This window comes from Lipotes vexillifer, unplaced genomic scaffold (assembly GCF_000442215.2).
Source record: "Lipotes vexillifer unplaced genomic scaffold, Lipotes_vexillifer_v1.1 scaffold707, whole genome shotgun sequence".
In the NCBI taxonomy this organism is placed as follows: Eukaryota; Metazoa; Chordata; class Mammalia; order Artiodactyla; family Lipotidae; genus Lipotes; species Lipotes vexillifer.
In genome coordinates, this window is record NW_006781931.1 from 744,192 (window position 1) to 768,609 (window position 24,418).

Here is a 24,418-nt window from a genome sequence, read left to right on the forward strand (position 1 = left end):
AGATATAAGACAGAAAAGGGATAACTGATGAAGCAGGTGAATGAGGACGAGGATGAACACCATTGATAGAAGGGCTAACTTTTTTTTTTTAGGTAGCTGTGGTGTGGCATCCTGACAGATAGTTTTTTTATTTTAACTAACTTTTATTCGAGTATAGTTGATTTACAATGTTGTGTTAGCTTCTGCTGTACAGCAAAGTGAATCAGTTATACATATACATATATCCACTCTTTTAGATTCTTTTCCATTATAGGTCATTACAGAGTTTGAGTGGAGTTCCCTGTGCTATACAGTAGGTTCTTACTAGTTATCTGTTTTAATATAGTAGTGTGTATATGATAATCCCAATCTTCCAGTTTAAGAAGGTCTAACTTTTAATGGTGGGGAGGAGAGAGTCATATATCAAGAAAGGAAGGACAAAATTAGGGGTGGGCAGATGAAGGCAAATTGGGGGAGAGGGGTGTGGGCTGGCAGTTGAGGTAGTTCATGCCTAAAGATGGCTGTATTTTTCAGTATGTGAGGTAACTCATTGAGAGTGAAAAGTTTGGTGCTAGGTTAAAGGACGTGGGGAGAATTAACATATAGAATACTTGGTGGCATGAATGGGAGATTGAGCTCACTAATGATAAATAAAAATATTACTAGTGGAGTTGAAGGCACAGTGGAAGTCAGAGACCATGTATCCAAAGGGGGACCAATCTGTAGGCTTGTGTAATTTCTCTATAGGATATGGCAACCCAACTGTATCCATGAAAAAATCACAGATTTTGGAATTAACTCAGGCTGTGGGTTGCCTTAGACGATGTATCAGAATTGCCAGGAGGGAAAGTTAGTGGTTTTCATAAAGTATTTCAAACACTGTAATTTAGACTGGAAGCACAATAAGAATGGGGTTCATGGATTGCTAGGAAATATAGGAAACTTAAGGTATCCATGAGGTGTAGGTGGAGTTACTGTAGGAGTGAGAAAACTGAAGGATAAGACAGTATTGGATTCTGATGAAGAGCACCTCAGAGTAATAAGTGGCAAGGTTTTGGATTTCAGGGAGTGCCTAAGTATTGTGAAGAGGTAGGAGGTGGTCAAGGAATTGCTACCGTGCTGCACAGATGATCCACATGAATTCTGAAAGTCACTCATGATGTGGGTAGGATATGTTACAGTGCAGACTTTGTCATTGAGTTAAAGGCTTTAGGGAATGTGGGAAAATTCCCAGTAGGTTGGTAATATAGGCAATGTGGGGTTACAGTGGGATGGCATTAATTTAAATAAGGAGTTGTCGGGCTCTTTCTCCTTTTTCTTGGAGGATGGAGGATTTAGAACATAATCCTGTGCCCCATATACCTCAGGAGCTTGAGGTAAAGTCATCAGTGTGCACTTACTACTCAGGAGTTTGAGGGGAGATAGTATTTGTTTTCCATTGCCAGGTTTCAGTTAAAGGAAGTTGGAGGGATTGGTTTAATGAAGAAGCTGATATGAAAACATTACAAGATTGACTCAGATTACTATATTTTTGTTACGTGAGTGAAACAAATACAGTTATTAAGCATAAAGTACTTGTAATACTTAACAGGTGAGTAGTTAACATGTTTGTTTATCTGTGGTAATAATGCCCCTGTCTATCAATGGCAGTAACTCATGTGCCTACAGTGGCCAGTTAGGGAAGGTAAACGAATGCCAAGGGTCAGATTGGAGCAGCTGCTACCTGGTACCAGCTGATCTTTGCTGTTTAATAATATAAGGCCACTGTGGCCTGTTTCAAAAGAAGTCAGAAATCCAGATTTTTAAAAAATGTTAGATCTCTTGATTTTTCAGTGTTCACAACTAATTTAAAACAAGGGTTTGTGATCTCTGGAGTAGGGCAATAATCTGGGACTCTGAAATGAAGAGCATGTAAAAGCAGCTGTCTCATAATGGTGTTTCTCAATTCTGGCTGTACTCTGAATTAGGTGTAAAGCTTTTTTTAAAAAAAAAAATACTCCCTAATTCCTGGTCCTCACACTTGGTGATCTGATGTAATTGGTCTTGGGTGGAACCTGTGCATCAGTATTTTTTAAAAGCTCATCAGATGTTCTAATGTGAAGCTAGACTTGAGAACCGTTGATCTAATAGGTAGTATGGCTCGACAACAGTCCAGAAACTGCGGGATCATGTTAACAGTGACTTCTTGGCACCTTCTCTCATTTGTGCTAACTTCATCTTGAATCTTTATTTTTGACAGCAGTTATTCCCTTTGCTTATGTTTCTAAAACTTGTGTTCATAAGAATTGCTTAGGAGCTCATTAAAAATGAAGATTGCCAGTCTTCATCTCAAGAGATTCTGATTCAGTAAATGGAGCCTTAGAATCTGAATCATCTGTATTTTTCACAGGCCCCCTGGATGATTGTGATGCAGAGGGTCTGAGGACTGAAGTTTGAGAATCTCTGACCTGTACTGTCTGTTGCTGATGGCAGACAAATCTGCATCTCTGGCCTTGGCTTGTTTTCTGAGCTCAACATTTCCACATCCAACTGCCTATTAGACACATTTTCACTTGGGAATCCCAGACTTTTCATTGAAAACTTTTTATTTCATCATTCTTGAAAAGACTTCAACCTCTTCTTCACACATCTTAGGCATGTAGGTAGACTACTTTTCCCAGCCTGCCTTCCAGCTAGGTGTGGCCTTGTAACTATTCATCTCCAGAATAATGTGAGTAGGAGTTCTGTTTCTACACATATTCTTTCACACGCATTTACCTTTTTCCATGTTGCAGGGTGGACCCTGGAATGCAATGGCAGCAGGCATGTGACCTTGGAAGCCACATGTTGAAATAGCAGAGTGGTCAGCCAGGGTTCTTGGATGATGCATGGAGCAGAGTCTCTCACCTTGGAAGGCCTGCCCTAGCCTGTTTCTTGGTGGTTAGGTAGACTTCTTTTGTGTAATGACTCAACATTACATTTTTTGGTATTTTTGTTATAGCATGTTAGGAACGTTTTTCCTTAATAACGTTAGGCACTGTTTTAGGTGTCAGTGATCAAATTGTGAATAACACAGAAAAGTTCTATATTCTAGCTGGGAGATCTCAGCCCATATCTCATTCCCAGATTACTTTTAACTGTAAAGATGTGGCTTTGTGGAAAGAACTCTGCACTGGGTCCCCAAACTTCTCATCTCAACTCTGGTATAAGACAGTTACTTGATTTGGTGGTAGTATAGAATAAAAAGTAATGTGGGAAAGCCCTTAGCTTAAGTAACAGTACCCCTCGTTCTCTTGTTCCACATTTAAAAACAGATATTTGAGGTCTGCACTTAACTTATTCTTAACCCTGCTCTACTAGTTACCAAGCTCCTTTCTCTAAATGATTCCTGAAAATTTAATTCCTTTTTGAAGTTCTTGTTGACAAGAAATGAAATAGCCAGTATATTGTGTGAAGTATTTCTGAGTGTTGAATGTGGGAAGGAAAGATGAGGTCCTGAATAAGAAGTAAAATGCTTTCTTTCTCCCCCTTGTTCCCTCCCATTGTATCTTTGCCTGATTTTTACTCTTAACCAGTAAACATACATCTGCTGAAACTGAGAGGTTGATCACAATTTGTCTGGCTTGGTGTGAGGGGTGGAATTAGTTTGGGGGTGTATATTAACAGGTGAGAATCCTGAACTTTATAAGTCTGCTTTTGAAACCAGCATTCAAGGTAGTTATAGTGTGGATCGTCCCAGGTTCACATTTTGAGAAACAGTGCCTTATAGCATGTTAGTTCTTCCCATCTTCCATTCTCTAGGTGACTTTGCCCCCTATATATATGTCCAGCATTATGGTTGAAATGTTTGTGACACAGCCAAAGATGCTGTCCTAGCTCTCAAGTTATATACTTTTTTGATAATAAAAATTATCAGTTCTGTTAAATACATAGTTTTTGGGGGGAGGCCTCATAGTAAGCATTCTAGTTGTACTTATATTTCTTCTCTTTTTTGACTGGATTCATTATATATGTTGATATCCTCGTTTTCAACATAGCTAGAAACTTTAGAGTTTGAAGGCTTTTGATGTAAGTTTTCTTTGTGCAGTAAATGGAACTTCGTCTTACTTGCAGTGCAGAGTTATACCCTGTGAATTATGGAATGACAATTAAAATGTGCTCAAGTTCCCAGTATCATGTTGCTGTGTTTAGCACGCTTCAGGGGCATCTTTAAACAAAATTCTTTCTTAAAATCAGGATGATACTTGCACAAAGAAAATTATACTAGTTGATATTAATTGAATTTTATAGCTAATCATGAGTGTTGGGACTAACGCACTTTAAAAGAAAAAAGTATGAATAAAGCTGTGATACTTATTCAATCGATTCTTTTAACTTTTTTTGGACAAACTAATGATAAACTATAGAGATTTTATGTTTTGCATTTTAAGTACTAAATGACAGTCATATATGTGGGTTTGCTTTAATTTGTACCATTCTTCAGGAGACAGTTCTGTGTTTAAGAATGTTTAACTTAAATTTATTTTACTTACTTGATTTTAAATACTTAGATTTTCTTGTTAAAATGGGATTTTTACATCTGAAATAATTTTAAGGAATCTTAATTAGTGATCAAGAAGACAGAAATCTCTAAGTATTTCAAATAGAGGGTTAGTCATTAGCAGTTCAGGGTCAACCTAAGGGAAATTAGGTCATATGAAGCCAGGCTAGTCTACTTCCAGTTCCCCCTGCTCATTGTGTAACCCTTAGGAAGATCTTTATATCCTAATTCTGTGAAGCCATCAGAATTATTTCTCAGCTTTTCATCCTCTCAACTACTGCTTCTGAAATTGGCAGATATATAAAAGCAAAAGCAGCCCAAAAAAGACAGGCTCAGCAATCTGGGCTTCCTACTTCTCTTGTACTTTGGATCCATAGTTCTTTACTACGTTTTTAGCTCTCTGATGGCTCTTAGCAGATTACTAAAAAAGAAATCTTTTGCTCACTTTATCTAGATTTTTTTCAGCAGTCAAGTTAGAATTATTTAGTTCCCCATTTTTGGACATAGAAGTATTTCTTAAATGTAGTAGTGGTATTTTATTGAAGTAGCAAAAATCGAGGTGAGCCTTGAAGTAATGGTATCTTTAGGTCAAACTCTATGAAACAGAAATATTTAAAAAATGGTATGTCAAAGATTTTATTAGTAGAAAATATCTATTAAATATATGGTACAGAGTAAAACCATGAGTGAGTTTACAGAAATTCAAGCTGTTAAAGCAAGGGCAATGGAAGACTTAACATTTTTCTGTTAATAATTATTTTGTGGGCTTCCCTGGTGGCGCAGTGGTTGAGAGTCCGCCTGCCGATGCAGGGGACATGGGTTCGTGCCCTGGTCCGGGAAGATCCCACATGCTGCGGAGCGGCTAGGCTCGTGAGGCGTGGCCGTTGAGCCTGCGCGTCCGCAGCTTCACAACTGGAGAGGCCACAACAGTGAGAGGCCCGCGTACCGCAAAAACAAAAGAAGAAAAAAAAATTATTTTGTGTTTACTTATTCATTAGTCATTTGATAACATTTAGCTGCATACGTACAGTAGCAGGCACCAAATATTTAAGAAAAACTATGGAAGACAAAAAAAATCTTTAAATTTTATATTTTGTTATAAAGGATTATTTTTTTTAAATGTTTTATCTATAAAAGATTGTCTTCGAATCTGTGCACTATTCTGCAGGTCAGGTGAAGAGAATCATATTTGGAAATAATGTTGAAGGTTAAGAATTGCTTTGTTAAGGTATAGCATTTTACTGAATAATGGAAAAATAAATAGCAACAAAATATAAGTTGGATTATTTCTTGGTCAAGACATATTATAAGGTTTGCCTTTGCAGAGAGAATATCCTGAGGTAGAGGAAGCTAATCATGTTTTACTGATTTCTTGGTGATCCTCTGGGAAGATTACCTGACACCATGTTTGTAGTTGAAGTTGACAAGGCTGCCTTCTCTTGGGTTTGGCAAGTAATGCTATGCTGTTTGGGTGTTTGAAATAAATCTTTAAAATATAATAATGATTTTAATTTTTTTTAACATCTTTATTGGAGTATAATTGCTTTACAATGGTATGTTAGTTTCAGCTTCACAACAAAATGAGTCAGTTATATATATACATATGTTCCCATATCTCTTCCCTCTTGCATCTCCCTCCCTCCCACCCTCCCTATCCCACCCCTCCAGGTGGTCACAAAGCACCGAGCTGATCTCCCTGTGCTATGTGGCTGCTTCCCACTAGCTATCTACCTTACGTTTGGCAATGCATATATGTCCATGCCTCTCTCTCGCTTTGTCACAGTTTACCCTTCCCCCTCCCCATATCCTCAAGTCCATTCTCTAGTAAGTCTGTGTCTTTATTCCTGTTTCACCCCTAGGTTCTTCATGGCATTTTTTTCCTTAAATTCCATATATATGTGTTAGCATACGGTATTTGTCTCTCTCTTTCTGACTTACTTCACTCTGTATGACAGACTCTAGGTCTATCCACCTCATTACAAATAGTTCAATTTCGTTTCTTTTTATGGCTGAGTAATATTCCATTGTATATATGTGCCACATCTTCTTTATCCATTCATCCGATGATGGACACTTAGGTTGTTTCCATCTCCGGGCTATTGTAAATAGAGCTGCAATGAACATTTTGGTACATGACTCTTTCTGAATTCTGGTTTCCTCAGGGTATATACCTAGTAGTGGGATTGCTGGGTCATATGGTAGTTCTATTTGTAGTTTTTTAAGGAACCTCCATACTGTTCTCCATAGTGGCTGAACCAATTCACATTCCCACCAGCAGTGCAAGAGTGTTCCCTTTTCTCCACACCCTCTCCAGCATTTATTGTTTCTAGATTTTTTGATGATGGCCATTCTGACTGGTGTGAGATGATATCTCATTGTAGTTTTTTTGCATTTCTCTAATGATTAGTGATGTTGAGCATTCTTTCATGTGTTTGTTGGCAGTCTGTATATCTTCTTTGGAGAAATGTCGATTTAGGTCTTCTGCCCATTTTTGGATTGGGTTGTTTGTTTTTTTTTGTTATTAAGCTGCATGAGCTGCTTAAAAATTTTGGAGATTAATCCTTTGTCAGTTGATTCATTTGCAGATATTTTCTCCCATTCTGAGGGTTGTCTTTTGGTCTTGTTTATGGTTTCCTTTGCTGTGCAAAGGCTTTGAAGTTTCATTAGGTCCCATTTGTTTATTTTTGTTTTTATTTCCATTTCTCTAGGAGGTGGTTCAAAAAGGACCTTGCTGTGATTTATGTCATAGAGTGTCCTGCCTGTGTTTTCCTCTAAGAGTTTGATAGTTTCTGGCCTTACATTTAGGTCTTTAATCCATTTTGAGCTTATTTTTGTGTATGGTGTTAGGGAGTGATCTAATCTCATACTTTTACATGTGCCTGTCCAGTTTTCCCAGCACCACTTATTGAAGAGGCTGTCCTTTCTCCACTGTACATTCCTGCCTCCTTTATCAAAGATAAGATGATCATAAATCTTTAAAATATAATAATGATTTTTAGATGGTAGTTGGTCTTACAATTTGTTTTCCCTTAAAATAAATATTAAAAATGAAAATTCTTTTCTCAAAGATGAAAGTTCTGTTTGCTTTCTTATTTTTTGTTTTTATTTTTGGCGGTTCGCGGGCCTCTCACTGTTGTGGCCTCCCCCGTTGCAGAGCACAGGCTCTGGACGTGCAGGCTTAGCGGCCATGGCTCACGGACGTAACTGCTCTGCTGCATGTGGGATCTTCCCGGACCAGGGCATGAACCTGTGTCCCCTGCATCGGCAGGCGGACTGTCAACCACTGCGCCACCAGGGAAGCCCCTTTTTGCTTTCTTTAAAAAATCCCTTCACATCATTTTAAGTGATAAGGAGCTAAATTTTTATATATCACATTTTTAGAGGAAAATAAACACCTTTCTTTTTTTTTGCTGCATTGGGTCTTCGTTGCTGCGCACAGGCTTTCTCTAGTTGCAGCGATCGGGGGCTACTCTTCGTTGCAGTGCTTGGGCTTCTCATAGCAGTGGCTTCTCTTGTGGAGCACTGGCCCTAGAGTGCATGGGCTTCAGTAGTTGTGGCTTGCGGGCACTAGAGTGCAGGCTCAGTAGTTGTGGTGCACAGGCTTGTTGGCTCTGCGGCATGTGGGATCTTCCCGGACCAGGGATCGAACCTGTGTCCCCTGCACTGGCAGATGGATTCTTAACCACTGCGCCACCAGGGAAGTCCCAATAGCTTTCTTTTTCATAGACACTTATTAGAGCATATAACATACATAAAGTACACAAATCAAGGTGTATAGCTCAGTGTTAACCGTAAGTGTAACCACATCCAGGTTAAGAAATAGAACATTACTTGCATCCCAGAAGCTTCTTCATGCTCCTATTCAGTTATTTTCTTCTTCCTCTCCAAAGGTGATCATTATTCTGACATAAAGCCATCTTAATAGTCAATGAGAATAATTACAGTCGTTGTGACTTACAAAACTTTTTGTCAATACATTAAACTCTTTCAATAGAAATGTATAGGGAAGTAAAATAAATGGTAAAACTAATATTCATTTAATACACTGTAATTTATAACATTAGAAACATTGAGAGTTTGAGTTTTATTTCTCGTAAAAAAACTTATCAAGAGTAGTTTGAACAGTGTTTGTCTTCTCGAAGCAAGCATCTTTTTTATGCCTTGGTGAATGGTCATACGTACTCTATTCTGAGTTTGGATCAGTTTCCGACATTTTATCCTTTGCATTTTCATTGTCATGAAATTTCTCTGAGAGTTCCTTTAATGTGAATTTTTTTGTTAGCCTCACTTCCTCTCGGACATCTTCATCCTTTTTTGTCACAGTCCCTTTAGTTGTTTGCCTTCAATAAGCTTGCCTTCACCAATTTCCTGAGGCTGTATATCTTGAAGGCAACATTGTCAACATTACCATGGTCACATGTTTCTTCGGTAACTCCATTTGCATTCAATTTGAATTCCACTCCTACCATTGTCACTTCTTTGTTTCTTGGCAGCACTTTTGTCTTTGTTGACTAATTCTCTTTCAATTATCCATTTTTATAAAATATCACGTGGGTTTATCACTGGGAACAAGAAGGCAACAAAACTACATGCTTTGTTGTCTGTGTATGAACTGAGTAACAGATGCACCGTGATTAATCCAAAAGCCTTTGAAAAATGCAGTGCGATTCGTCACTGATGATGATGTGCATTTGTTAGTCCTGTGGTGATTTGTGGACTGAGAGCTAGCAGCTTTGCACCCATTTATATTCCCATCCGCAACACATGTGAATTTCAGTTGTTTCACATCCTTGTCAACACTTGGTATTTTCAGTGTTTTTTTTTTAAATTTGAGTTAATAAGTATGAATACTTATTATGAATTATGTAGGCATTATTCCTCTTAATCCATCATTCCCATTTTATAGATGACGAAACAGGCACAGAGAAGTTAAGTAACTGTCACACCTCTCCCATGGTAACCAAATGATGAAGCCAGGATTCGAACCCTGGCAGACTTGTTCCAGAGTCTGTGCTCTTAACTGTTGGACTGTGTATAAATTAAAGATTGAAAATAGAGTAGAAAATACTTTACTTGAAAATGTAACATATAATTTGAATGTTTAGAAGAGCTGAAGGAATTTTAATACTTGATGTTAGGTATGTTATAAAGTAACATTTTAGAATTGTTAAGTGGTTCCAAGAAAGCTTTAGAATGTTTCTTCTTATTTCTTAAACTGATAGATTAAATTTGAGTGTGTGTGTGTGTGTGTGTGTGTGTGTGTGTGTGTGTGTGTGCCCGCGTGGGTGCATGCACGTGTGTCTGTCTCAGGATTTCTGAACTTGGACACTGTTGGCATTTTGAGCTGGGCAGTTTTTTATTGGGGGGGTCTGTCCTGTTTATTGTAGGTTGTTTAGCAGCACCGCTGACCTTTACCCACTAGATGCTAGTAGTATCCCCCTGTTGTGACAGTAAAAAATGTCATGTCTTCAGATATTGCCACATGTCCTGCTTGGAGCAAAATCACTGTCACTTGAGAACCATCAATATACTAAGGAGCCTCACTTAATAGAATCCTTTTTTATCCTTGCATATATTTTGACTGTTTTTCATATTCATAATTTGGATAAGTAGGGTTTTTTTGCATTTAGAGTATCAGATTCTCAGAGCAGTAATAATAGTTGTACTCCTCACTTGAGTACATTAAGCATCAGGAAACTGTTTCTAGAGGTTGCTTTTCCTCTTTGAAGTATAATTACAGCTACGTAATTACTGTGGAGAATATTAGCTATCCAGATTTCTTTTTGGATTGGAAGGTTGGTGTTGGAGGGAGGTGGCTTTGAGTAGTGGAAGATCAATTTTTAAAGTCTAAAATAGGGAACTTAAGAGAATATTGACATCAAAAAATATTTAGTTACATAAGTTTTTCATAATAGTCAAACTGATTTACTAAGTAATTGTGAAATATTTGGTCTTCCACTTGATAAATAGGAACCATCTATCAATGAAATGAAAGAAAAAAAAGCTTAACAACTAATTTCTAATTAAATAAAAATAAAAATTTAAAACTTACATTACAAAGTACTACAATCACATTATAGAAATCATCTGAAAAGAAAGGGAAAAAATTCCTTGATTTTACTAGGAATAAGTTTACAGATGAAAGCACTGTTGACTTTCTGTTGAATTACATGCTTTAAAAACTCATTGCACTCTCACATTACATTTTATGCCAAAGAAATAGAAGTAAATGAAAGGGTTTTGTTTAGGTATAAGGTAAAAGATACAAGGTTGCTCAATTTGTCCTTGCCATATTATCTTAATTTAAAGAAAGAAAGAACAAAACAGCTAAGCCCTTGTAGTATATCCATTTTTACCTAAGTCTGTCATAAATTATAGTGGAAGACAAAAATTTAAGAAAATTAAAACTCAGTTGTGTCATAAAACTAATATCACGTGCACCAGTGATATATATTAAGACACCCATCTTATTTATGGATTACTGGATTGTTTTGATAACTGACTTTTTTCTCTCAAAGCAACTCTTCTGGTTGACATTTGAAACCAAGTGCAAACTAAATTAACCAGGTGTTATGCCAAGAAAAAGAAGGAATTCAAAGTATTGTGTAGCATTTTGTAACTTTAGATTGAGCCTAGAAAAAGTGAGATTTGTACAGAATATAAATAGAGGAAGAGAGAAAGGGAACTTGTTATTTAAAGATAAGAAAGGCATTCTGACAGTGTGGACCTTGAAGTCTAACTCTGTTTTAGGGACTAGAGTAATATTTTTAGGACCAGTAAATCCCTAACAATTTCCAGTCCAACCCAAATTGTGTATTATTCATGATGAGGCTTATATATCCCACCCTAGTTTTCACTATTGGATGGGATCATTTGCCTATTTGATAGGAAAAAATTAAAATAACGAGTTATATTAAATATTTAGTGAGATGATACATTTGTCTTTCATTGATTTATCTTCATATCCTTCATCTATTTTTTATTGGTGTTTTCATCTTGTTCAAAGGTTTGTCAACATTCATTAAATTATTAAAGACTAACATTTAAGATTGCCATCAGATGTTGGAATTTTCCCTCTTAATTGGAAATTTGCTTTAAATCTAATTAAATTTTCAACTTTAGGCTCTTTTTTTGTATGTAGTTTAAACTTGGTATTTTGATACACAGTGGTTTCTTCCTGTAGACTTATAATTATTTAGTATCTTTTAAATATATATATATACATATATATATATAGAGAGAGAGAGAGAGAGGGAGAGGGAGAGAGAGGGAGAGAGAGAGGCGGAGGCAGAGACAGGGAGAGAGACAGACAGAGAGACAGGTCTTTTTCCCCTGTCCCTTCCTTCCAAACATTTAGCTTTTTAGTCAGCCTGAATTTGTCATGGTATGTGTTAAAGGAAAGAGAATCTATCACCCTCTTCCCCACATTGTCTCAAAGTTAGGTAAAATATTTTATAACTTGAGGATCCATGTGTTTGGGGGAAGGTTAAAAATAAGATAACGGATAATGAAAAGACTAAAGCTTAAAACTATAGTCATAGATACCATATTCATTGCAAAGGTGCTGTGCTTAAAGGAGTTAGGAAGTAAATTAAGATCAAAGGCCATACATGAGCAGATGAACTAATTTTTGGGTCTGTGTCTTCCTGCAGAGAATGCTCTGAGAAGTGTCACTGTAAATAAAGGTGTTTAATTTTATTAAACTCAGTGTTTCCCACAGTTGTTGTGGATTAGTATTTTGTGGAACATATTTTGAGAAAGGCTTTTTTATATTATAAGTAAATAAATATTAAATTTGTATATTTACAATTACATTATAAACATATAAAGTCAGGTCTCTGGTAGAAAATATGAATCAGCCAAAACATATTTCTATCATTATGTAATTAATTTGCTCTCCAAAATACAATTAAACCTCTAAAGCATAAAAATCTTGAGATACTCGCAAGGGGTAGGGTGAAAACAATCCCCATACTTTGTGTTCTGTGAGAAAAAGGAAGCTATAGGTAAACTTTTTATTCTTCAATAAATTGTGTTTGGAAACCTTCAGGAAGTACATACTTGACATTGGGATCAGCAAATTATAACCCATGGGCCAAATCTGACCAGCTGTCTATTTTTGTAAATAAAGTTTTATTGGAACACAGCCACACACATTGGTTTACATATCATCTGTGGCTGCTGTTGTGTTAGAGTGGAGTGTTGAGGAGTTGTGATGGAGACCATATAGCCCACAAAACCTAAAATATTTGTAGTTGGACCTTTAAGCAAATGTTTGTTGACCCTTAGTCTAGCGAATGGCCATTCTGCCTACTTTTCACTTTATATGTGTTTCGTCTGTGTACAGAACTCCATAACTGCCATTCTCTACATTGAATTATCCACAGTTCATCTTCTGTAAAGCAAATTGCTTGGGAAGTCAAGTGGAAGTCTTGTTCTGGAGGTTTTATTATTTTGAGTAGGTTTTAAACTCTTACAAGCATGTACGATTTCATAGTTTTTCTGAATGACAAAGCTATCAAGCGGTTGTATTGGCACGCTTAGCTAATTTCTTGAATAAGCCTTTATACTGATTTGATGGAAATCAGAGTGGGGTAGTACTGTCAATAGAATTAGCTAACATCTATTGAGTGCTGTGTACCAGGCCCTGTTCTAAGTGCTTTACATATAATATCTCATTTACTCCTTGCAGCTGTAAGTAGGTACTGTTATTATCCCCACCTTGTAGATGATGAAATTAAGACATAAGGAGGTTAAGTAACTTGTTCAAGGTCATGGAGTCAGTAGTTACTTTGGGAGGGGCTTTTAGTACTTAGGAGGCTAGTTCACAGAGGGCTTTAACAGTCTCTTTCCTTCCTCTACTACTTATGCTTCTGTTAAGTCCTATACATAGGGCTAGTATTATATTTGAAGTGTAGGTGCTGTATAATTCTATAAACGCCAAGAAAGCTCTCTGACTCATCATTGTGTCCTTGGCACCAACATATGATGCCTTCACAGAACAGTTAGAGTGATCATTGTAAACGTACATCAGATCTCTCTACTGCCTCATTCTTTGTTGGGTTCCATCCCCTCTGTTATATCTCTGCTCAGATATTACCTTCTCAGAGATGTTCTTCCTGATCATCCCAACAAAAATAACCTCCCTCACATCTACTTTTCTTTAAACTGCCTGTCAATCTGAAATGTTGTATTTATATGTCTTCTCCATTGCCCAATGAGGGCAAAGACTTGGTCTTTTAGTATCAAAGTAGAGTGGATATATTTTCTTTTGTTCTTTCCATCCATTTTCCGCAACAGGAGCCTAACTTCCAAGGGTTGAAACCACTTACCTCCCAACTCACTTGCCTCCTAATTCCTTGATTCTTGAGATGAGTTCTGGGCATACTTCTTGCTCCTTTTTACCTCCTCCAAGCCACAGTTCCAGTGTCGTCTCTGAACTTCTCCATTTGTACCACCTGTCCTCATCTTTGTACTCTTTGATGAATTTCCAGGACCCCATTTCTTGTTCCTGGATTATTATAGTTTCTGGCATATAGTCTTCTCCTCCATCCCTCCCTGTCCTGATTTGATGATGCTTTTAATTAACACCAGTTCTTTCTTGTGTTTTCAACTCTTTAGCTCTCCACTGGCATGGTCAAACCCTACAATCATCATCCCTGGAAAATGTTCTGCCTCTGTCATTAGCCCTGAGTTTCTGTTTTTGACTTAAAGATACCATATTTATAGGTACACAGCTCTTAGACGTTAGTGAGTTTGTCTAGTTCAGTCCTTCTCAAAGTTTCCTGTGCATCAGAATCACCTGGAGAGCCTTGTTAAAGCCCGGAATCCTTGGTCTCACTCCCAGAGATTCTGATTCAGTAGGTGTGGTTTGATGCCCTGAATTTGAATTTCTATCACCTTCCCAAGGTAATGCTGATGAAGGTCTGGGGACCTGCATTTTGAGGAACACTGCTCAAATGAATACTTTCCCCCAAAGGACAGATACTTTCCACTCTGCCTTAAGCGTCTGTTCATGTCCTTACTTTCTTTACCTTCTATTAATGACTTCTAGAATTATGTTACTGAGGTAAAGGACTTCTGAAGAGAGATTTCTCATATTTTTTCTTCTTGAAATGAAAATTTTCCTCTTTATCCTTTTTGTGTTCTTCTCTTCTTGCCTTCAGTGCTATTCTCTTCTACTTAGTTCCTTTGTCCCATTTTTTCCTGGTGATTTTTGGCTCCTTTTTCAGTTACCATTTTTGTGTCTTGGATTATCAGTTTCTCCATCTATAGGAAATTAGCCTTTCCCCCCCAACTTCCAAATATGACCAAGTAAGCCCCTTTCCTCAGAGTATTGTCCCAGTTCTCTTCCTTCTTCCCTCTGCCAAACTTTTTTTTAGAAGAAAAGTAATAGTTTAACTCCGTTAGTAGATAGGTCATAATTTCTTATAGTCTGATTTGGTTTCCAAAGTTTTACTGGACAGCCCACTCACTGGTCATGTGACTCTTAGGTTTTAAATACGAAGCTCTGTTCCAGCCTCTGCAGTATTTGATATTAACTACCTTTTCCCTTTTCAAAAATTGCTTCCTTTGTTTTTTAGTTACTGCTTTTTTAAGTTTTCACTGTTCTGACTACTTCTCTTCTTGTTTGCATAATATCCTTTAATCCTTCTCTGCTTTTTCTTGAAGCTTGGAATGCTTTTCCCACCATCTAAATCTGTGCAGTTCATATGGGAGCCACTAGCTGAATGTGCCTGTTGAGCACTTAAAATGTGGCCAGTTCAGACTGAGATATTGTGTAAGTGTAAAATACACACTGGACTTTCAAGCTGTAAGATGAAAGGGAGAATATAAACTATCTCACTAAATTTTTTAATATTGATTACCTGTTGCTAATATTTTAGATATATTGGGTTAAGTAAAATATTGCTAAAATTAATTTCACCTGTTTCTCTTTACTTTTGAAATATGACTGCATCATCTGTGCCTTGATTATATTTGTCTTAGACAATATTGATCTAAATTTCACCTTTGCTTAAAGACTCCTTGGTCAATTTTTCATCTATTAATATGTATATATATCTCTTCTAAATTACAGTACCAGCCTTTTGGAACATTTACTCCCCATCCCCCCAATTAGATATTAAGCTTCTTCAGAGCCAGAGTAATTTCTCGTAGTGCCTTTCATATATTGGGACATAGATATATAGATATGAAAAAATATGTATACATACACACATGAATAAATGACTTGGCTAATATTACCACTTTATCAAAGTAGTACCATATACTTATGGTAGTTGATGCCTATGGTGATGTTTTTGTTTAATCTGGTGGTCAGTAGGAGATGTTGATGTGAAGGAGAGACGCTCTGCTCTGAGATGTTGATATCGGACATGCACTTCCCCCATGTGTATCTAGCCACCCCAAGCCACTCTGATAGCTCTGAACTTGTGCTGTTGTGATTTTACTGCCATCTGGTGTCAGGATTAGGAAACTGTAGTTCAGCATTTCATCTTTCCATTCCCTCCAAAGAAAATAGGCAGTCTTTCCTCTGAATGTGGGCCTGTTCTTCTCCATTTCCTGAGTAAGTTATCAGGAAGAGCTCATTTACTTTCACTGTATGAAGCCTTTATTCTCCTTCTTGGGGCACTCTTTCATTGCCTTCCCTGATAACTTACTCACCTGTGCCTCATGTTTCTGTGGCCGCTCTATTTCATTCTTCTCGGACAGCCCATTTCCTTCTCAGTGTGGCAGTTTTCTAGCCCTAGATTCTGGGCCTTCTGCACTTTTTATCCTTTGTTTTCATCTATACCCAAGACTTTTAAATACTGCCTGTTTACAGACAAATTTATAGTTATAGCCAAAAATCTCTTCTGATATTATCACCAGTATCTGTTGTTGCTTACCAAGATATTACATGAGCATCTCAAATATAGCACTATCAAGTCTAAATGTGGATCTCCCACCCTGTCCCTATTTCTCAGATCTATTTTTCTTATTTCAGTAATCCATTGTGCCAGAATTCTGGGTGTCATCTTGTCATCCACCATCTCTCACACTCATTAGTCAAACATTTACCTTGTCTCGTTGAGTCTACAAAACTGCACTCCTGTGCATGTTGAATTTGTGACCCTTCCCCTGCTCCCGCCTTATCTAAGTTACCACTGTCTCTTGCTTGGATTAAGTAGACTCCTAGTCTCCCTGCACACACCATTGGCTACATGTTTTGTCTGTATGTTTAATATCAGCCTCTCCCACTAGCCTGAGAGTTCCGTAACGGCAGGGACTGCATGCATGTGGTTCACCATTGGGTCCCCAGTGCCTGGTACATTTCCTAAAATCCGTGTAATATGTATATAGCTACTTACTTCAGCTCTCAGTGATATTCATATGATTCCTATAGCTTTAGTGATTGAACTTGAATATATTGGAATTTCTTTAATGCTTTATTTCAGTATTAGTATTTTGTCTGAGTTTATTTATCATAAATGAGTTTTAACTGTTTTCTACTTTTGCACAGAGAAAATTATATCTGGAAAGAGCATATAGTTTGGATATTAATCAGTTAATGACAACAACCTACTTATATATTGTGGACTACCAGTCAATATGCTGAAATTATTTTCTGAGCAGTTGAAATTTCATACAGTTGGCTCGTCTTTTTACCATTCTTCTGTCTGAAGATAATGGTCTCTAATTTTAGTATGGAGGTACATTTGCTAAATCTTCAATTAAAGCCTGTTTGACTCCAAGTGTTCTTTTAAATAGAGGCTTGTGTCTTTTTAAAAAAATTAATTAATTTATCTGTTTATTTTTGACTGTGTTGAGTCTTTATTGCTGCGCGGGCTTTCTCTAGTTGTGGTGAGTGGGGGCTGCTTTTCGTTGCGGTGAGTGGGCTTCTCATTGCGGTGGTTTCTCTCGTTGTGGAGCACAGGCTCTAGGCACACGGGCTTCAGTAGTTGTGGCACATGGGCTCAGTAGTTGCGGCTCGCGGGCCCTAGAGCACAGGCTCAGTAGTTGTGGCGCACGGGCTTAGTTGCTCCGTGGCATGTGGGATCTTCCCAGACCAGGGCTTGAACCTGTGTGCCCTGCATTGGTAGGTGGATTCTTAACCACTGTGCCACCAGGGAAGTCTGAGGCTTGTGTCTTCATAGTTGTATTTAATAATTTTAATTTGCTTTACTGTTATAAAGATAGTTTTGCTTTATAAGTCTTTATTATTTGGGCTTACTTTCGGCTTTGAGTTGATGATATTGCTTAATAAGGAAATTTAATTTATAAAAGTAAAGGTGATATAAAAATTTGGTATTTAGAGATTGGCAACAATCTGTTGTAAATTCAGAGAGCAAGGATTTTATAGGTATATACCAGGGTTTCTCAGCCTTGGCATTGTTAACACTTTGGGTTGCATAGGTTTTTACTGTGTATATGTGTGGGTGTTGTCCTGGGCATTGTAGCATTTTAGGAGCATCCTGCCCCTAACCACTAGGGGCATTCCCTCCTCTCCAGTTGTAACAAGAAAAGTGTCTGTAGATGTTGCCAAATTATCACGGGGGGCAGCAGAGAATCACACTAGTTGAAAACCATGGTACTTAGAAGAGGGTAGTAGACCATGAACTGTCTCATTGGGGAAATCTTTGGCATTCTCTAGGTGTCTTTGAGAGTATGGTAGCTTTGTGGTATGTTGTTAGTAGCAAGCAGAAGTAGAGACTATATGACTTCTTCACATTAAAAAATTTTTGTGCTTGCTTAAAATAAAATAACTTTTGCACTTAACCACCTGGTTCTACCCCAAACTGGAAAAATGACATAATTCACTGATAAAGTTTCATTTTGTTGACTGATTTCAGAAGTTAGGTGGTGGTAGAAAAAGGGAACATAAATTACAACACAAACAGTGGTTTGTAACCAGAGCTTTTGCCATTTGTGCTTGTATATATAAAGTATAGGATATAATTAACTTATTTTATTTTTTCTTCAAAGGGACATGAGAGATGGCTTTAGAAGAAAAAGTTTCTACTCTTCCCATTATGTGAGAGACCGGTCTCCTCATAAAAGAGACACTTCTTTTTTCAGAGAATCACCTGTAGGCCGAAAGGATTCTCCACACAGCAGATCTGGCTCCAGTGTCAGCAGTAGAAGTTACTCCCCAGAAAGAAGCAAAACTTACCCTTTCCATCAGTCTCAACATAGAAGTATGTATTTTTAAGAGTTCTCCTTTTTTTTTTTTTTTTTTTTTTGCAACCTCCACTGATAAGAATGTATTGAGTCAGATTGCCTTATATGTGTTATAAGATATTATTTTTAACTCTTTATTTGAAAAATTTCAAACTTGCAGAAAAGTTGAAAGAATAGTATAATGAATGTCATACACATACATACACACACGCACACACACACATTTTGAAACCATTTCAAATTGCAGTCTGTATGACATTTCACTTCTAGTTCTTCAGCGTGGAAGAGGTTGTAATCATGTTGGAAAGTCACACACCTCCTGTATTTTCTGCTAATTCCTGAGCTGATTCCGCCTCTTTAATCTTCTGTCACTAGGGGAAGTCTATATATATTTTTCATGAAAAATATTAGTGGATCCCCCTAAATATAAGGTATAGCCTTATAGAATTTAGAGCTAAAACCTACCTTAGGTTCATTCTTTCCCAACCTCCAATTTTTTTTTTTTTTTTTTTTTTTTAAGTTTGGAGTGCCTGGCCATGCATGGCATTCAGTGCATGTCGTCCTGGCCCAGTTGCTCAGTATGTGTTGGCATAAATAAATGAAGCAACTTTTCTAGGTAACACTTTCCTGTGTTGTCATTCTAGACTCTACTACCTGCAGTTGAGCTCATTCACAAAACACTTCCTCATGCCTTCTGTATCCAGGGCACTGTGTTAGAACGATGTCCCTGTCACCAAGGAACTAGAATATATATGTGTATTTTTCCCCAACTGATAACAATTTTATCATTATGTAAATATAACATGTAAAGTATAACTTTGATGTAAGGCTCATTATGTTGTAAATGAGTTAACATGACATTAGCCGGTCAGGGTAAGAGACTCTCACTCTGGGATGGAAGAACACGCCATGGAGGAAATGACCTTTGGGCTTACCTTTTAGTTCAGACTTCTACAGGTGGAGAAGTATCTTCTAGGTAGAAGGAATTATAAGCCAATAATTTTTCTTTCCTTTTTAGCTTCCTTCCTTTTAACTGTTTTTTTCAAATAATAAGGTTTTTAGTTCAACAGTCTTTGCCTCCTGCATGTTCAGAGTGATGGAAGATCACTTCAGATCATTAGATTGTCTCCATTGTAGCTGTTGCTGGATTCCTGTATTTAACAAGCATTTATCACTTGTCTACTGTTTCCAGAGCTAGGTAGAGTGGGGTTTCCAAAAAACGTATTTTTGGATATATGTGTAAGAATGCCATTTGAAGGATTTAAAACAAACATAGTCACTTACACATGCCTGACTGTTTAAAATATTCTTGGAATAGTTCCAGGTAACTGAAAGTTTTACTGTGGAGTTCAGTGTTAAAAGTTTGGTATTTTCTCCTATGCTTTACTTCCTTTTTCTCCCCTCACCCTTCAAGTGGATAAATAGCCTCTAAGTCTAATTTATGCTCACATGCACAGACCTAAATATCCCAAATTAGCTAGATATACCTTCTAAGACCATATTTTTTTAGATGTGTGTGACTTAAATCCAAATCTATTAATAACTTGGTTAAGAGGAAGAAAGTGTCTTTGGAAACTGATTTTGAAGCCTTTTTAACAAAACATGAGTAAAATGGAAGCTTGAGATCCTTCTTTACAGCTTAGAGTGAATCTATTAAGTTATTTAAGTTACTGTTGAATTAGCCTTATTTTTTACATTTCTCCTCTAAAACAGATTCCTGGGGAGGCATCTTCTGTCTGCCTTTGGCCTGGTAGTCAGTGGCCAAAACTCTAAAATCTCAAGATGAAATGTAGAGTCACATGGTGATGCTCCTGTCTTAGTGTCTGCGATATGCTTTCCCCATCCTCTGAGGTCTAATACCTTTAATATCTTGCAGTGATGGAAAGATAACAGAGAAAGTTGGGAGACTAAAATCTGGTGTGAACTGAATGAAATAGAGTGTATGACTTTGTTAATGCCTTCATGTTTATTTTAAGTCATTTAGCTTTGAAAGTAAAGTTCTTTAATCAAGAAAAAGAAGTTTGTTCTGGGAAAACTCTCTTTATGGGTTACTTTGGTTGATTCCTTAGCTGTTTGGGCTGAACTGTTGAAATGTTTTTCTGTACTCCTTTCATTAAATAGTTTTTAGGATGGTTACATGAGATAATCTTCCAAAAAGTTAACAGTAAAAGTCTTGCTTTAAACAATAAAAGGAAGAAGTGATTGTTATTTTACATATTTGTGATAATGGTTTTTGCTTTAAATCCAAATCTCAGAAATGTTGATGGCACCTTGCTTTTCTTCAAAAAAGGACTGAGAAATATCATCCTTCAATTATCAGTCACTTAAACTGGGCTAATTAACAATGATGGGTTAATTTAGTTTTCCAATGTAAATTGAAATTTTGACAAAGATTTTAAATGTTTCTGTAACAGGTAAAAAATAATTTTCTTATTCCTTATGCCCTCGTTTTGTTAATTCTTTTTTAACTTTTAATTTTTTGCTTCTTGTTCATACTTTTCAGAATAATTTTATTTATTTTAATAATCACTAGTAGTTTGTCCATGGTAATTATTTTAGGACTAATTCTTCACAATTGTTCTGTGCATTTAATATATCTGTGCTTAATTATAAGCCACAGAATGATTATTACTTTTTCATCTCAGCTGCTTAGTTCCCATTTTGTGCTTACACACACGCACACACATGTTATTTAATTAAATTTTTTCTGCGTAGCCTTTTGGGTTAAATCCTATGGAACTTTGTACTGACACAGACTAATTATCTTCCTAAATCAAACTGTTTACACCTTGTGTTTTACGTTTAAGAATTTTCTGCCTATAACTTAAGTGGACTAACCTGTTCATAACGGTGACTACAATACTATTTTTCATTCCTTATTGTTGTTCATATTTACATGCTAACAGTGTAGGTTGTCCTTCTTAATCTGTTTATTAACAGATTATTAAGATACTGTTATAGTTTAAATTGTTTTCTTATGTATACCTTGTGTATTTTTACTTGAAGTTTATTTTATTCTAATTAATCTAATGAAACATCTCCCCATTTGTCAACTATCTCTTAGATATTTATTTCCTTTTTCCCTACCTTCTCTCAAATGAATCTCACTGTTTTCCTATCTTATACGTTTGCTATTTACCTTCTGTTTAGGATAATAGCATTAATAATGATCACTATATTTAGTCTCCCATATGGGTATGGGAGACTTTTTGTTAAAGTACTTCCTGTGATGTTTACTGTATCACAGTACAGTCTTTCCATTTTTGTATAGCTCATTTTTAAAAACAGTTAAAATCTTTTCCTGTAATGTCTACTTAATACTAGTTATTTATCTTAGAGCCATAAAGATATTTCTTTTTTTGTTGGAACGGTTTGTGTATTTGAAAAGTACCATCATAATCTTTTCGATTTTTTTCCCCCAAGTTTAAATATATTTAGTTCCTTCAGCTGTTCCTTTCATTTGACATGGTTTTCAGACCTTTTGCTTTCCTAATTTTCTTTCTTTTCCTTTTAAGTCATGATGCCAGAAGTGAACTTTTATTTTGTCAACCATATTGTATTACTGGTCCTTACTGAAACTGCAGGCAACTGAAACCTAGGCCATTTTCACATATATTACTATGAAACAAAAAGCCCTGCAGCCTGTACTTTTTTCAGCTGCAATTATTTGTTTGTAGTTAATGCATTAAAAAAATATCTGGGAATGATATATTTCATGTAGTTAACTTTGGCTTATAATTCTCTTCCATAAAGGTCTTAAAATCTCTTTAGTGATCCTATGTATTTAGCAGCAGATAAAAGAGCTTTGTTTTATTTACAAATGAAGTATGCTTTATGTGTTTTGTATTAATCATTAATAATTATGTTGTGTTATAAAGCAGAAACTAACACACCATTGTAAAGCAATTATACTCCAATAAAGGTGTTAAAAAAAAAATTCTGTTGAGTAGCATAAGGCACAATATAGAAACTTCTAGGCACCTCTCTCTGTGGACCACAACCATTTATCTGCAGTGTTTGCTGTTATTCAACCAGTTGTGATTCCCCATCTTGTTTTCTTTTCCGCTTGAGGATTACAAAGCATTTCCACTATGGAAACAATGACATAAAGATTGCCTTGCTTAGTTTTGTAAATCTGTTGTGGCTCCTAGGGATGATTATGTTAGGTATTTACAAACTCTTTGTTAATTCATTCTAAACATTTGCTGCAGATTAATGTCAGATTTACCAGTGATGCTCATATATAAATTAGGTATATGACATTTTTAAAATGTCATTACTATGGAAGATTTGTAAGTTTATTGTTTTTGTTGGTCTGTATCTGATTTTCTATAGTTCTGACTTTGGGCCCAGCCTCCCCTTATTTTCTCAATATCAGCAGCCGCTATTAAGAATGAAAGATACTTTTAAGAAAGACTTATTCATCAGTGTTTAATACTTTTCTAAAGCATATCTTCTACAATAACTGAAAATGTACAAGAATTAAAAATACTATTTTGAGAAGAGTGTATTTGGAAGATAGACTCTATTATTGAACTTAAGTATAATAGGAAAAGACACATGTCTTAATACCTGTTGCCTGTGAATGAATTTGGAAGTCCACATGAATTTTTGGATCATAGCTGAAATTCCAGTAAGATTTAGAGGTTTAATTCTGCCTTTAGAAAGAAGGCTTTTCTGTGCAGGTGTAAGTGATAATGGGAATATGGAAATAAGGCTTTACCATCAGATCATGTTTATTATGCAGTAAGAACCTGTTTTCTTAGCAGCTAAATATTATAGTGTTTCTTGGTTTGAAAGTCATTGTATTTATGTTCAGTACTCATAAAATCATTCAACAAAAATATATTTCATATAAATGGTTTGCCAAGCAAGGCAGATCTAGTCTTTGCCCTCTGAGTTTATGATTCAGAGAAGGAGACAAATCATTACATGGGAATAGGCATTTTAGGTGATATCTGACGAGTGGGCAGAAGTTGGTGGAAGGATGAAAGTGGAGAAGGATTATTGGGATGAGCTGTTTCATGAGGAATTTAATCTTGGACTGTTAACTGATCCAGGCTGTAAATGTGCTATTGAATTAGATTCTACAATGTATCCTTTTGTGTGAGAATCTATTTATTATATCACAAAGAGCTTTGGCTGTGAGTTTTCTGGGTGAATCCCAGGAGTACAGCTATAGCTTTTCTGGCACCTGAGTGATGGAGGTTCTGAAACAGTAATCAATTAATGGCATTTTCATATGTGTAGGCATTTATAGCATCCCTGTTGCACATGTTCATAATATGTACAGATGATGTAATATTTTACTTATATTTTAAAAAGTGAGCCCATGTGGTTGTAACTGATGTATTAAAGGAAAGTTCTCTTCAGAAATGCACTTCCATGTATTCATAGTTAATATGCCTTTATTTCAACTTGTTGGATCTCTTACCTCCAAAAGTTTATTTGTGGGAAGCAGAGGTGGTACAGAGAGAGCTTTTTCTACCCCTGTGTCTGGTTGTTTTTTTGGTGTCTTTACCACAAGGGTCATTTTTCTTGTGTCCCCTCCATTTTTCTGTTTCATACCTTCTTTTTTTTTTTTTTTTTTTTTTTTTATAAGTGTAAAATACACCCTGAATTACAAAGTACAAAATTAAGAAAGTGAAATATTGCAGTGATTTTTATATTGATTATATGTTGAAATGACAAAATTTTTAATATTTGGGTTAATAAAATTTATTATTAAAATTAATTTTACCTGTTTCTTTTTACTTT

General features: G+C 36.3%; 1 protein-coding gene across 6 annotated transcripts in view; it reads left to right on the forward strand.

Annotated features, from left to right (window-relative positions):
* PPHLN1 (periphilin 1) overlaps positions 1 to 24,418 on the forward strand; it is a 150,281-nt gene that overhangs the window by 48,742 nt on the left and 77,121 nt on the right. For all 6 annotated transcript variants that reach the window (XM_007454870.1, XM_007454871.1, XM_007454868.1 and 3 more), the window contains one exon: positions 18,467 to 18,678. In XM_007454870.1, the coding sequence (XP_007454932.1) occupies positions 18,467 to 18,678 (212 nt within the window). The remainder of the gene's footprint in view (positions 1 to 18,466; positions 18,679 to 24,418) is intronic.